Below are 15772 nucleotides of genomic sequence, written 5' to 3' on the forward strand. Positions count from 1 at the left end.
GTTTAAGCCCTGTCTGATTCCAAGTATTCACTGGAAAGATTGTTAAATTTCCAGTCACACCGCCGGAGTGGTACATAATGGTACAATACATACTTGTTATTTTCCTACATACAATTTTCATGTCACTACTGCCAACAAACTTAAAAGGGTAAATGCAGGCAACCATGAGTCGGGCATTAACAAAAAGAACAAATGATTATGGTGATTATTAAGAAAGTTTCAGCGTTTCAAAGCAGCTGGTGGTGGTGGTGGGAGCGGAAACATAGGTGTAACTGCAGAGAACATGGTGTTCTTGTCAATCTGCGTATTTTTACCAGCTGACAAAGCCACAAGGGCTGCGACTAAACCAGCATTGCCTGCAATAGTTGGTTCTGTGTAATTATAGTTTGTACGCTTATCATGGAAACCATCATGCCTGTCAGGGCCAGCAACCATAGCCCCAACAATAGTATTAGGATTTGGCTTTGAGCTGTCCCTCCATTTCCATCCTCCTTTGCAACTGTATTTGACCTTGTTGTTAGGAATGGACGCACCTCTGTGGTGGACTTGTTTCGGATAGTGACTTCCAAATCCCACTAGATAACTCATCTTTCTTGGATTTTTACCAAGAACATAGTCAATCTGCCAAAACCAAAGAAAGAACTTAAGCTATCTGTTATGATTTCCTAAGACAACTATGTGGAAGTATTTTGGAAAGAGAAGAAGACATGCAGGTCTTATTGTAATGGACAGCAACTCTAACATACCTGAGTCTTGGCAAATGTTCGCAGGACACTAATTGGGTAGAAATTTGGTCCACAGTACCATCCAGGTGTATCCGTAGCATCAAGATAGTCGCCAAATAGTGTAGCCAAGAAAGCAGCATTGACAACGAATTGAAGAGGCTGCGGTTTTCCATTATTCAACTGAATCAAGCCTCCTGCAATGTTGCCAAAAAATATTGAGTGCCTCTAATGTTGCAGAGGGGAACAGTAGATAGCGTATGTAAGTTCAATTGAAAATTGGTATGGATGATGAAGCAAAGTCAGTATACCGTGTGTTCTGTTGAAGCGCTTAAAGGATGGAAGAAATGAGCACATGTACATGCAGGTCTGATTGTGAAATGTCCTTAGACCTTCTTCAAAGGGATACCCAGGGGCCAAGAACAATCTCAGACGTGTTAAAAGAAGCTGCGAGAAGAAAACAAACATCAGTTGCATAAAAATAATGAGCAAAAGAATGATAATAGTTCTGCATATGAGAGAACCAAGATGTTATGCAGATATGCAGACATTAATAAACTTTATACTGTCGACAGAAAAGACAATCTAAAAGATTTAATTAAAGTCAACAAAAAATACCAAAGGGTCTTTCTTGAAAGTAGAATCTGGGGACGATACTTGAAAAAATAAAAAATATCATCAACTATGCAGCAATTGAAAATTTTATCAGTTGGTACTCAAACTTACTTGAGCACCTGGAAGTTTGTTATCCCAACTAAGTACACCAGAACCAGGACCTTCCCGGAAAGCACCAGCATGTGCGGCCATTTTCATATTAGTGGCAAGGGAAAGATAAGAACTATTTCCTGTAGCGTAATACATCCAAGCTCCTCCCCACACAAACTCATCCCAATAACTACTGGAGTCATAGAATACTGCAGCTTCTGTTCCTGTGCTATACTTGCCACGCTGATGCCTGGAGAACTTAAAGAGGGCTTTAGCTCCATGGACAAGTTTCCGAGAGTAAGCCTTGTTATCCTTGAAAACAATTGATGCTGCAGCTAGAGCAGCTGCCATCTCTGCAGCAAGGTCTGAGCACCTATGACATTCTGCTACAGGCTGTTCATAGTTAATGTCTTCAGGACGCATCCAACAGTAGTGATCATTAGGAATTGACCCTCCAGCGGTATCCCCACTTCCCACCTGTCATTTAGACAAAAAACCAGCAGTATGAATTCCTGACTGAAGCACTGACAATAAAGGAAGATCTAATTGTTAAGTTGTCCGAGATATTGCGAGCGAACTAGTTCACTATATGCATCATGATACCTTCTATTATTACGGATGCATGATAATTAGCGATGCTTCCAATTAGCTAGTTCACCATATGCATGATAACAATGTTCCTGTGAATGTCTGATATAAAACACTAGCGACACAGCCACTAGAAAATTTATAACTAAATTTGATTTGCGGGTAAGTAAATATTAGATGATTAGTGTGAGAATGAAAACTCATCTGCTGAGATTTTTTCTAAATATTCTTAACTCTTAAGGATCTTGTTCAGAAATTCCTCTAACAACACGTATTTAACCATCATAGTAAATACAATTAGAAAGATTGAGAATGAAAACTCATCTGCTGAGATTTTTTCTATATATTCCTAACTCTTAAGGATCTTGTTCAGAAATTCCTCTAACAACACGTATTTAACCATCATAGAGAATATAACTAGACGCCATGTACCTGAATGACAAGGCGATCTATGGTATCAGCAGACGAGTTAAAAGTTTTCAGAAGATAATCAGTTCCCCATTTAATGACATCTTTGATATGGTTAAGCTCCCCAGCAGCTTCATATTTTGCACTGTACTCGATCACACTCCAACTCAACATGGTCATTGCAAAAGATTGAGGAAAATTGAATTTGATTGCATCACCGGCATCATAATAACCACCAACCAAATCTCTGCCTATAGATGAAGGATCAGATTTTCCATCATCTAAACCAGAGTTTCCCCTCCAGGAAACATTAGTGTTTTTTGGAAGTTTTCCAGCTGCAAACATCCCACATAAAACTTGAAATCATGCACAAAGAATTCTGTGCAGGTATATTATAATTATGCCACAAACAAGGTACGGACGTACGGTCGATCTACAAATATTAACCTAATATTCACATAAAAATATACAGTCCAAGAACACAGTAAAGTATTAACCTAATATTCACATAAAAATATATAGTCCAAGAACACAGTAAAGTTGAGGGCACTTACATTTCTGTGCATTGAAGAACATAAGTGCTTTGCTTAAAGCAATCGTGTATTTATTCGACTGCAGCATAGCGCGGTCCAAAGCAAGAGTGACATTATCTGGCAGCGACTGAGGACGGTGGTGATGATGTGGCAAAGTCTTAATAAGAAGAATGATAAAACCAACAATTAAACCAGCAGCTAAAACAATGCCAATTGTCCATATGAAATACTTCCTGCTCGAACAACTCTGAGATTTGTCATCCAAAGGCGGAGACATCACCACCGGATCAATGTAGCTCTGATCTTTAATTGTATCAGAACCCACCAGAATTTGTAGTTCCCCATCAGATGCAAGTCTAATTTGCATTACTAAACACTTACAGATCCAAAAAAAAAACAGAACTCCCTATGAAATGAATGCGCGTTTATCATGGGAATATTTACTTCAATGTTAAGTTACTGGAGGAATTTCTTAACAAAAACCGCGAGAAGTCTAAAGGAAGCCCAGAGGCATGGTGATCTTAATTAATGTGTCAGTCAGTCTGGTGGAAATAAAGAATGTGCAAGTGCTACTATATTACATTGGGAGACTTTCATAAAAGCCAATAATGTGAGAAACATTGTAAGTTGCAGAATACTGTAAGGAAGAGCTGTATATTGGAATTTGACTTTCTGCAGAAAAATATTAAGGTAAATATTCATTAAAAATATAATTTCTATAATCAAGAATGGATAGTATTTGACTAATAAGACTGATTAGAAGAGGCCTAATATAATACTTGCCCTGAAGAAACATAACTACATTCAATGTCTCACGGATGACCTTTTCGTCTAATGGCATCTCCTTCGCTCCCTTTAAGGCATGCTGAGGGTTTGAATGTTGCTAATGATAAAATGGGTGTGTGTAGTTATAAAAAAAATATCAATGTCTTCAGCAAATGAGTTGATATAAGAAAGATGCAACTATAACTCTATAAGGTTTTCAGACACTAATCAAAAATAAGTTTCATCCTTGAGAATCTGGTTCCAACATCAACCGCATGTTATGTAAAAAAAACTATTTCTCCTCGCGAATTTACATCAACTGTCACGGTGTCACCCTCTTTCACATCACCGGACAAAATTCTATCACCCAAACTATCTTCCAAAATTCTAGTAATGGCCCTCCTCAACGGTCTTGCTCCATAGCTTGGAGAGTAGCCCTCTTCAAGCACCATATCACGAACTTTATTCTCTATTTTAACGATAATATCCTTCCTTTCCCATACCTTTTCTTTAAACTCTTTCAGCATCAGCTGAACAATTTTTTTCAGACGTTTCTTTGTGAGTTGCTTAAAAACGATAATGTCATCAAGCCTATTCAAGAACTCTGGCCTAAATTTTTGCTTTAATAATTCAGAAACCTCGTGTTTCACTTGCTCATACTTACCATTTAATTGACCTCCGATATTAGAAGTAAGTATGATAATTGTGTTCTTGAAGTCTACAAGGCAGCCTTTACCATCAGTTAGCCTGCCATCATCTAATATCTGGAGCATTGCGTTAAATACATCTGGGTGAGCCTTCTCAATCTCATCAAAAAGTACCAAATTATGCGGCCTTCTTTTCACAGCTTCTGTTAGCTGCCCGCCATCATGGTGTCCTACATACCCTGGAGGCGCTCCAATTAGTTTAGACACGTCATGCTTTGCCATGTACTCACTCATGTCAAATCTTACCAATGCTTCTTTCGACCCAAAATACTCTTTTGAAACTAATTTAGCTAGCTCTGTTTTGCCTACTCCAGTAGGTCCAGTGAACAAAAAGCTTGCAATGGGACGATTTAGGTCCCTGATTCCAACTTTGGCTCTGCGTATAGCTCGGCTAACAGATACAACTGCTTTTTTCTGTCCGATCACTTGGGTTTGGAGAGTTTTTTCCATGTTAAGGAGCTTCAATGCTTCTTCCTGTGATATTTTTTCAACTGGAATACCAGTCCACGACGATAACACATGCTGTATATCCAACTCAGTCACACACATTTTCTTAGGCTTGGGATGCAGATTAACCTTTAGATGCGACTTCTTATTCGTTTTAACCTCTGAACGCGACTTCTTATGCCTTTTAACCTGAACCACATTCTCATTATTGTCTACTTGCTTCCTCTTCAGATTCACCCTCGCGCCTGCTTCATCAATTAAGTCTATTGCCTTTTCAGGCAGAAATCGGTCACTGCATAGTGTGTCACATTTTTATTCACGTCGAGTTAAAAAAAATGGATGAAATGTGAGATATACAAAGATGAATTGTTACCAAATGTTAAATAAACAACCTGACATATTGTTTTGCCAAGGAGGAAGCGCAGTGAACGGCTTTGTCAGTGTATTGAACATTATGAAAAGTTTCATATCTTTTTAACAGCCCTTTGAGTATCAAAACCGTGTCCTGCACAGATGGTTCAGGCACATCAACAACTTGAAAATGTCGTTTTAATGCCCCGTCTTTTTCAATGTACTTCCTGCATTCTGCCGCGGTTGTTGCTCCGATGCACTGTGACCATACCAAAAGTCACATAGTTTTTCTTAGAAAATTCATAACTAAAAATATTTTTTAAGAAACAGAATTACCTTTAACTCGCCCCTAGCTGGTGCTAGTTTTATAATGTTGGATGCATGAAGCTGGTAGCCATTATTAATTATTGTATGTAATTCATCAATAAACAGCAAAATTTTCCCTTTACTTAATTTCACTTCAACCAGAACTTTATTCAGCCTCTGGACGATTTCACCTTGCCATGTCGTGCCAGCTTTTAATCGAGCCATTTCTATGGAGAATACCTGACAGATGCAACATTGAATACAGAGTCTCGCAAGATATCTATCATGCAAATTTACAAAACAATTGTCATACCTTTGTTCCTTGGAGTTTTAATGGCACAGTTCCGTTAACAATTCTTGATGCCAGGCCTTCAACAATGACGGTTTTACCAACCCCGGGATTGCCAGTGAGGCACACATTATTGTTTCCGCGCTTGCATAATATTTGCATGACACGTTCAATCTCATCAGTCCTTCCTATGACCGGATCCAATTTATTCTGAAAAAATGATAGTAAATTACTTGCTTTCATGCCCAGACCCAATGTAAACAAATAAGTGGGACAGAGAGACTATTACTTAAGAAATTAAAATATACAACCTGCTTAGCCAACTCGGTTAGGTCTGTCCCATACTTGTTCAGTTCTGTAAGCTTCCGATACAGCTTCTCCATTGCCTCTATATATTTTACTCAGATATCTGCCAAGTTTAAGTGTAAAGATTACATTAATATTTTATTATCGTTCGTATTTTTGCAAATTTAGATTTATAATTTTTAGGGGTCCAACGTTTAATGAATCCGAAATAGTTATAATTTCATATTATTAATTTTTCAAGAAGACAGTCCTGCCCTCTTTGACTTTACAAAATAGGCTTAGACGATTTATAGATTGTATTCATTTGGGATGTTAAAGATTTTTTTATTCATGTAATCCGAGGATATTCAACTCGGATTTTAAGAAATTATCAGAATCTTGGGGTATTCAATTAGGATTTTAAATTATGATACAAAATCTGGATTTTATATTATGTTTTAAAATTCGATGGTATTCAATTGGAATTTATTTGAAATTAATTAAAATATGATGGTATTCTAATGTTGATTGATTTATTTGGGATTCGGTGTATTCTAAGATATTCAAAATCCCATTAGCATTGTGCTTAAATCCTAAAATCCTAAAGACTCCATCAACTATGCGAAATTTGTCAAAAATCCGCATAAAATAAAAATCAGATGCAATTCATTAAAATCCATAAACTATATGAAATCCATCAAATCCCATCAATCAAAGTTGAACAGGACATATGCATCGTGAGATGTGAGATGTATGTCCATATACAGGGGAGAGTGGGTGCGGGTTCGGTGCGGTTTTGGATAAAACCGCAACCGGAACCGCATGCCTTCGGTTTTAAAACTCAAAAACCGCAACCTCATCCTCGGTTTCGGTTTCAAAACCTCGGGTTCGGTTTATATCGGTTACATGAATAATCAAAACTCAACTAAAAATTATACATCAATCCAAAGTTTAAACAAACGAAAAGCATAAAAAACTCAAAATTTAAACAACCGGGAAGCATAAAATCTGAACCAGCCAAATTGCAAGACCTGAATCTAATTCAGTCATTATAAAACTCTATTATAAAACCCGTTGAACCTTATTTTTTACTTAACAGATCAAGAGGTTGTCAGTATAGAACACTATGCAAAAGTGGAAAGTCGAAACAAAGTGCAGACAATAACATACTCATAATGAATAACCCCTTTGCAGTAAACATTTCCTAACTTAACAACACATATCAAGTTATGTGTTTCGGATTCGGTTTATAAGTTTTCGGTTTTGGTTTCGGTTCGGGTTTAAACGGTTCGGATTTTAGCGGTTTATAGCTGTTTCGGTTTCGGATTTATTCAGTTTTTTGCTCACCCCTGTTTATACAAGATTAAATAGCATTATGATCATGATTCACTAAGAGGGAACGCTCTTTAACTTTACAAAACAGATTGACCAACATTCAAAGCTGAACAAAACATAAACAACACGAACCGAAATTCAGACATGAATATCGTAAGTATGTAGAAACGTAATTTCGACATAAATATAATTTGAAGTAACTCCTTGAGAATATTGCTGGGGCAAAGTAGAGTAAGATTTCGTACCTTGTTCTACGATCACCCTTGATGTTTATAGATCCTCAAACTAACCTGATGCAAAAATCTAGGTTAACCTAATTATATACTTATATATAATAAGCGTAAGGGAGATAATTTGGTCGCATGGTCCTCTGGTCCAAAAGCTTATCATTCGTTGGATCTTATATTGAACAAATAAGCACCGTTAGATCGAAACAAAATTAAATTCTGTTCTAGAAGGCAACTGATATCTACTTGTATGTTTATAATTCCTTTTCTGAATCCAAAACAAATTCTGTCTTTCACATGTATATGATTTTTTTTAATCCTAAATAAATATTTCCTACCAGTTTTATCCGTAGAATCATATAAATCTCACCGTCACAATTTTTTTATAATATATTTTAAAATTAATAAGCCGGATTTATGTGAGGAACAGATACAAAAACTTTTTCTTAATCCAAAATAGATTCTACCTTCTTATTGCATATTTATGATTTTTTTTCTTAATTCAAAACAAATTCTGTTTATTAATTTTAATTTAGAACCATATAAATTTTTTGAAAAATATTTAAATCACATTATAATAATTTTAATATAAAATACATTTATTAATATAATCTAATAGGAGTTGGCATAACGTATTCCACTCAAAATATATTAAAATTTAATAGATAAAATTTAATACTTTGGCATGATACATAAGAGAAAAGGAATTGTTTGATTAAAATAATTTATTTGAAACCATTAATGGCTGTGATGATGTATTTACCAAAGTTCTAACTTACAAACAAATCATAATTTCGAATTTTTTTATTGAAAATTTTAATTTATTATTTATAAATTAAATTTTTTCACACCATTTAAAATATATTTAAAAAATTTATAAATAATTAAAAAGCTCCCGTGCCTTGCACGGGCTATAAGCTAGTATATATATATACTAGCATCACGATTCACGGGCTCTCCAGTAATATTGGGATCCCCTACTTGCATAATAGAAATCGGACAACGGTATATATTTGAAAATTGATTATATAAATAAAAAATAATTTTACTTATTTGATTTTCTCTGTTAGAAAAGCTTATTAGAAGTAATCATGTTAAATGGTATTTGATATATATTAACAATTTAGGCGCCGTTTGGCTTAGTTTAAAATAATGCTTAAATTAAAAAAGTAGATTAGAAGTGAGAAGTTTGTTTAAATTTATAAGTTATTATAAGTATTTGGATAGCGTGAATTATAAGTTATTTAAGTGTTTGAATAACTGAACTTATAAGTTGGTATAGTTTGGTAATTTTGTAATAAAATAATTTATTCTTTTTTAAAAAAAATTATAATAATAAAAGACTTTTTATTGTTAATACATGAAATTTCTGCGTATTAAAAGAAAAAATTAATAACTGTAAATACCCCAAAGTTTGTTTTGCTTCATTCTACAATCCTCTAGTCCTAAACAGAACAGCTTTGCTGGGGGCTATGTTTCTGCAATTTGCTTGCTCGTCAGTTACAGTGTGTTTGCTCGTTTACTCTTAAAAAGAAGCAGAAGCCAAGTCTCAAAAAGAAGATAAATTTTTTAGCTTTTTTGTTGGACTTCTTTCAGCTTAATTAAGTAATTCATTTGGTTTGCCAAACGCACAAGGGAAAAAAGAGGAAGTGAACTTCTGAACTTTTAAACCCAGAAGTTTCATTCCCAACACCCACTTAATATTTATAATCATATAGTATTTAATATAAATAGCGAACATTCGAATTTAATATTTATGATCATACATTCACTTGTTATAAATACCTAACATTACTAGTTTATGTTTTATCTTTTCAACTATAAATAGTCAAATTTAATATTTCTGATCGCACATGCAAATACTAATAGTGAAAAATTTAACATGTGAATTGTGATTAGTCTATACTTTATTTCTTTAATTATAAGAATTCGTTGCAGCATGGGCTAATGAAGCATAGGGTCCCAAATTGTGTTCATGCTATGAATCTTGTTTTGGCATCCATTATTATAACTGCAATTAATAATATCTCAAATATTTCATCTGAAAAATATGATTTGAAATATAATTTTTTAATAGTACATCGTTTAAAATTTATAAATTTGACAAAAGCAATACATCATGTAACGTTTACTCTTTTTTTAACCCAAATCTATGAAAAAAATATACAAACCCCGAAAATTTTGACATAAATCGGACATTTGAATTCCAAATCCATATAACATATCACTTAACCGTTAACGCTATATTATATAGCAGTTTATTTTTGTAACATGACATGAAGTCTAATATGATATATAGCATCATATTTTTTATTTAGGATATTTGAACTTAAATCATGATATTTATGACTTTTATCTCCAACTTAGGATGCTTGCTCTTATTCAACATTGAACAAAAAAAAGGGGGAAACAGAGCATTATGTAATCACAGATGTTCAAACATCAGAGTTTTCACGGAATGGTGGTTGAACTCAAATCGGTGATATTTAGAGCATTTCAACTCAAATGGTGATATTTATGACCTTTTCTCTAATTTAGGATGGCTGCTCTTATTGAACAAAAAAAAAAGGGAAAAACAGAGCATTATGTAATCACAAATGTTCAAACATCAGAGTTGGTTGATTTCTTTCCTACATACAAGCTATATAACAATTTCACATGAAAACAGAAGATGGCCACACCAATGCCATTCTGATGTTCACTCCTATAAGACTGTTCCAGTGTCATGTTTCACCGTTTTATACTGATGTGGTGCTTATTTCCCAACTCATTTTTTCTTTGTAAATCAATATATATGGTGTATTCATTATCAAACAAAACTTCAAGCAAAGTTATCACCTCATGAGTCGAACGTGGATAAATGATAAACTACAGTGACCCTTACGGAGGTTTCAAGGTTTCCAAGCAGCTGGTGGTGGCGGTGGGAGGGGAAACATGGGTGGAACTGCAGAGAACATGGTGTTCTTGTCAATGAGCGTACTTTTACCACCTGATAAAGCCACTAGGGCAGCGACTAAACCAGCATTGCCTGCAATAGTTGGTTCTGTGTAATTATAGTTTGTACGCTTGTCGTGGAAACCGTCATGCCTGTCAGGGCCAGCAACCATAGCCCCGACAAGAGTATTAGGATTTGGCTTTGTAGTGTCTCTCCATTTCCATCCTCCTTTGCAGTTGTATTTGACCTTGTTTTTAGGAATGGATGCACCTCTATGGTGGACTTGTTTCGGATAGTGAGTGCCGAATCCCACAAGATAACTCATCTTTCTAGGATTTTTACCAAGAACATAGTCGATCTGCCAAAACCCCACAAACGATCAGTTATTTGTCACAATTTATTATCTTAATCCGATTACTAGGGGTATTCTAAAAATAAAGAATTTGCATGTCTCTATAACTAAAGTTGGATAGTATCAGAGAAAGTCTAACATACCTGGGTCTGAGCAAATGAACGGAGGATATCAGTTGAGTAGAAATTTGGTCCACAGTACCATCCAGGTGTATCCGCAGCATCCATATAGTCACTAAATAATGTAGCCAAAAAAGCAGCATTGACAACATACTGAAGAGGCTGTGGCCTTCCATGATTTAACTGGATCAACCCTCCTGAATCGTTGCTAATAAACATTAGATGCCGATTTATGTTGTAGCGGGAAACACTATGTTGTATATAAGTTGATATAGAGAGTATTAAAAATATTGCTGTGAAGTCACCACACCTTTTGTTCTGTTGAAGCTAGTGAAAAAAGGAAGGAATGAGCACATGTATATGCTGGTCTGGTTATGAAATGTCTTTAAAGCTTCTTCATAAGGATACCCAGGGCTCAAGAACAATCTCAAACGTGTTAAAAGAACCTAAGGGCAAAGAAAGGCATCAGATCAGTAGTTTCTTTAAAATGGTATTTGCGAAAGAATCATCTAAAATCTGCAAAACGGCATATCTGAGAAGTTATGCAGATAAGTTTTGACACTTTACCCGTTGTGCATTATATCAACTTTAATGAGAAGAGATAATTCAAACCATCTTATACGTTTCATCTAATTATCTCCTCAGGAATACCAATGTACGTAGCATCTACAAATCTAAATTTCTAAGCAAGTAGTCATATAGATCTGCTGGAACCTGAATGACACACAACCTCATGCCATAATGATCAGTGTATGATACAGAACATGTAGTTCATAACCCTGTAACGAGGAACATAAGTCCTTCAACTTAAATGCACTGTGTAAAGCTTAAATATATATAAGCAAACTAAAAAGCTTAAGAAAGAATGTAGAGAAATATGATGCATTTTATTGGCGGTAACAGTGCTCAGAAATTAAAAAACGATTAGTAGATTTTAATTCTTCTTTTCAAGATGTAAATGCCTGTATAGGGTTAGAAACCTAATAGATTAACCGTAGAGCTTAGGAACCTAACATTAAATATCAACCACTACTCCAAATAGCAGAGCATCAACAATGTAGTAGTACATCACACAATGAACTTGTCAATTATGCAGCAAGAGGAAGTTTCAGAGCAAAATACCAAGACTAACAAAACTTACTTGAGCTCCTGCAAGCTTGTTATCCCAACTAAGTACACCATAATCTTGGCCTCCCCAAAAAGCACCAGCATGTGTGGCCATTTTGATATTAGTAGAAAGGGAGAGGTAAGAATTATTTCCCGTAGCATAATACATCCATGCACCTCCCCAGACAAACTCATCCCAATAGCTAGTGGAGTTATAGAAAATTTCAGCCTCCGTACCTACGCTATACCTGCCACGCTGATCTCTAGCAAATTTAAAGAGGGTTTTCGCTCCATGAACAAGTTTCTCAGAGTATGCCTTGTTGTCCTTAAAAACAATAGATGCTGAAGCCAGAGCAGCTGCCATCTCTGCTGCAAGGTCTGAGCAACTATGGCATTCAGTTACAGGTCGATCATAATCAATGTCCTCAGGGCGCATCCAACAATAATGATCATTTGGACTTGGTCCTCCACTGGTATCTCCAATTCCTACCTGTTATACATATTAATAATGAACGTAAGTTGCTGAATAATATACTAACAATTAAAGAACAGCATTTTTTTGTGTTGGGCCAGCCATGGAAGACAATTTTAGATGCAAATGACAATGATTTTAGAATGTGAATATCTGTAAATGCCTAGGTATCCATCTTAGTGAAACAACTAGAAAGATGAAGAACATTTACCTGCATCACAACGCGATCTATGGTATCAGCAGAAGAATTAAAAGTTTTTAGAAGATAATCAGTTCCCCACTTAATGACATCTTTAATATGGTTAAGCTCCCCTGCAGCTTCATATTTAGCACTGTACTCAATCACACTCCAACTCAACATGGTCATTGCAAAAGATTGTGGAAAATTGAATTTGATTGCATCGCCAGCATCGTAATAACCACCAACCAAATTTTTGCTTATAGATGAAGGATCTGATTTCCCATCTTGTAAACAAGAGTTTCCCCTCCATGAAACATTATTATGTTTTGGAAGTTTTCCGGCTGCAGACATACCCACAAATAACATTACAAAATAAGAATACAACGAAGTACCATAAAACAGCCAGTATTGAATAAAGTAAGTATAATACCACCTCACTGTTAATAGAAATCAAGAGTGCCACTTCCCCTTCATATTGTGAGATCCATTTTAATTCTAAGGACTTAATGGTAAATTCATATTTAACAAAAATTCTTATATTGCTAAACATACTAGGATTCTAGGAAGGGAATGATCTTACAATACTTCAAACTTGATACTACTTCTGTAAGTCCCTAATCATGATATCATCAATTTTATCTAATAAAACTTTCATCTCTAGTTGAGGAAAGTTTAGTATTAAACCACAGATACTCAGATTTAGAGATATATCAATATCTACCAAAAATAAACGAATATCCTAGTTGCTTTTCCTGAGCATGTTCATCTTATCCTACCCGGACCAAACCTACATCCTCAGACTATATTCACTCTCTTTCCTTTTTGAAACTCAGATCGCCTATATATCTACATAATAACATAAAAAAAACTTCATCCATGGCCCTATAATCACACAATTCATGCAAATAAAACATACAATTCAACAACACATCAAAATCAAACCACTTACATCTCTGTGCATTAAAGAACATAAGTGCTTTTCGCAAAGCAAGCGTGTAATTATCCGGTGGTGGAGGTTTGGGATGATGATGTGGCAAAGTGTTAACAAGAAGAGCAATAAATCCTGCAATCAAACCAGCTCCTAAAATTATACCAACAGTCCACACAAAAATCTTTTTACTCACAACTACACAACCCAAATCCACATATTTCTTCTTCTTTTGCTCATGAGGGCCTAATAACCAACTCTGTTGAGTCTCATCCAATGGCTTAGATAGTGCCGCCCTATCGATATCATTTAAATTCCTGCTCCGATCATCATCAGTGCCAGAATCTGCAGCAATTTCTAAAGAACCACCCCATGGATCTCTCCCATACATTTTTCACACTTTGATGATCAAAAATCAGACCCGCCAAAACTGTGAGCTGAATTTCAATAAAGAACAGTTAAATGTACTGTTTTTGATGATCCAAAGAGGCCCAGAAACTTAAATTTGGCAAAAGATATGATCTTGATAGTAAAGATTGAGTCTTTTTGTTTTAAACTCAAGAATCAGAACCCACAAAATATGTAACCTGAATTTACAAAAAGAATAGTTGAGTATAGTGTTGGGGAGGATTTAAGAAGGCCCAGAAACTTACATTTGCAAAAAGATATGATCTTGATGTCAAAGATTTGTGCGTGTGTTTAGCTCTAAAAATGACAACCCACCAAATAAGTAATGCAAACTTGAAAAAAGATTAGTTGAATGTAGTTCTGGTGATGATTTAAGAAGGCCCTGGAATTAAGATTTGGTAAAAGATGAAATCTTGAGAGCAAAGATTTGATTTTTGGGTCAGTAACGGTGGAATAAGAATGTGTGTATTACAGTGTTGGTGTATGTATATTGTGGGTGGGAGGAAGCTTTGATACAAAGGCAAAAATAATGCAAGGAAGCAGCTGTAATGTGGGGTTTGGATGTGGTTGTAGTGTCGAGCTTGTGTGTGTCTGTGAATTTTAGTTTGTTTGTCTTTTTGAATAGTATACGCAATTTGGTGAGTGACACTGATTGGTCTTGCTAATTGACAAAGACACCCTGTCTAATTTAGCTTTATGTTTGTATGCACTGAGTTAACTTTAAGTTATTCATCTGACAAAAAAAAAAAACTTCAAGTTATTCACATGTACTGAAATTTAGGTCTTACGGTATAATTTTAGTATAGTTAACATTAGGGTTTCCAAATTGGTCCTAACTTCTTTTTCAAACAGAGTTAAAAGGCAATTTACTACCTACTTTAAAACGTGATAATATACCTTTTACCTTTAATATTTCCGTACAAATTGTAATTCCTTGTTACTATTCTTATTTTATCCCCTGTGATCTCTCAAAAGTTTATGTATTATATCCTCAAATTATTTTTGAACACACACAATGATGTAAAAAAAATTAAAATAATTGTAAAATATGTATTTATTTTAAAATTTTAAAATAAATTACATCATTATGTAAAAAAACAAATTTTTAGATCTAAATCTAAATATATATTTTAAAAATTATTTTAAATTACTAAATCTAAAATTATTTTACAAATCGACTCGAATAACTCACGGACCGCCGTTCAGAATCCGGTTCAGGCAGCTGATGTTAAGCAGACATGGAGGAACATATACGTGAAGATACTAGTGGGATTACTCCGCACATTATACTGCGAATAGACTAACGTGTGTTTTCCTTCATGGTCAAAATTACAATTATTATATCGTCGGTGATATAATTTATTATTGTAATTAGGTGTGCTTTATATGCACACTGTATATGACAATACACTCCACCTAAAGATTGGCTTGAAAAAGGGGTCCGCGTATATGCTCGTAGAAAATATTTTATATGAAATATTTTTATTTTATTTAAAATTAATAATGAAAGTGAAATGTTTATGCTTTTACTCCACCGACACTTTCTTATACTGCGAAACAGTCCACATCTCCCAACAGCTAGTTGTTGATTATAAACTGCTG

The 15772-nt window shown here is 34.9% G+C and overlaps 2 protein-coding genes across 4 annotated transcripts; both read right to left on the reverse strand.

Moving 5' to 3' along the window:
* Positions 1 to 14: 14 nt before the first annotated feature.
* On the reverse strand, positions 15 to 14760 carry LOC108227452 (endoglucanase 25). 3 transcript variants are annotated; one of them, XM_017402591.2, is made up of 7 exons: positions 14416 to 14760; positions 13784 to 14199; positions 12865 to 13175; positions 12216 to 12671; positions 11385 to 11520; positions 11099 to 11271; positions 10233 to 10961 (listed from the first exon to the last, which is right to left on the reverse strand). In XM_017402591.2, exons 2-7 carry the CDS (start codon positions 14151 to 14153, stop codon positions 10560 to 10562), a joined length of 1848 nt encoding a protein of 615 aa, XP_017258080.1. In that variant the 5' UTR covers positions 14154 to 14199; positions 14416 to 14760; the 3' UTR covers positions 10233 to 10559. The 3 variants fall into 3 exon arrangements, with proteins under 3 accessions (XP_017214886.1, XP_063935538.1, XP_017258080.1); XM_017359397.2 differs by lacking the exons at positions 10233 to 10961; positions 11099 to 11271; positions 11385 to 11520; ... (2 more) ...; positions 13784 to 14199; positions 14416 to 14760 and adding exons at positions 15 to 621; positions 747 to 919; positions 1034 to 1169; ... (1 more) ...; positions 2448 to 2758; positions 2978 to 3518; XM_064079468.1 differs by lacking the exon at positions 10233 to 10961 and adding an exon at positions 205 to 621 and having other exon boundaries at positions 13784 to 14745.
* Positions 3929 to 7810, reverse strand: LOC108192877 (chaperone protein ClpC1, chloroplastic). The gene is made up of 6 exons (XM_017359395.2): positions 7687 to 7810; positions 6133 to 6230; positions 5846 to 6031; positions 5563 to 5772; positions 5268 to 5485; positions 3929 to 5167 (listed from the first exon to the last, which is right to left on the reverse strand). Exons 2-6 carry the CDS (start codon positions 6202 to 6204, stop codon positions 4000 to 4002), a joined length of 1854 nt encoding a protein of 617 aa, XP_017214884.1. The 5' UTR covers positions 6205 to 6230; positions 7687 to 7810; the 3' UTR covers positions 3929 to 3999.
* Positions 14761 to 15772: the final 1012 nt, after the last annotated feature.

This window comes from Daucus carota, chromosome 6 (assembly GCF_001625215.2).
Source record: "Daucus carota subsp. sativus chromosome 6, DH1 v3.0, whole genome shotgun sequence".
Classification (NCBI taxonomy): domain Eukaryota; kingdom Viridiplantae; phylum Streptophyta; class Magnoliopsida; order Apiales; family Apiaceae; genus Daucus; species Daucus carota.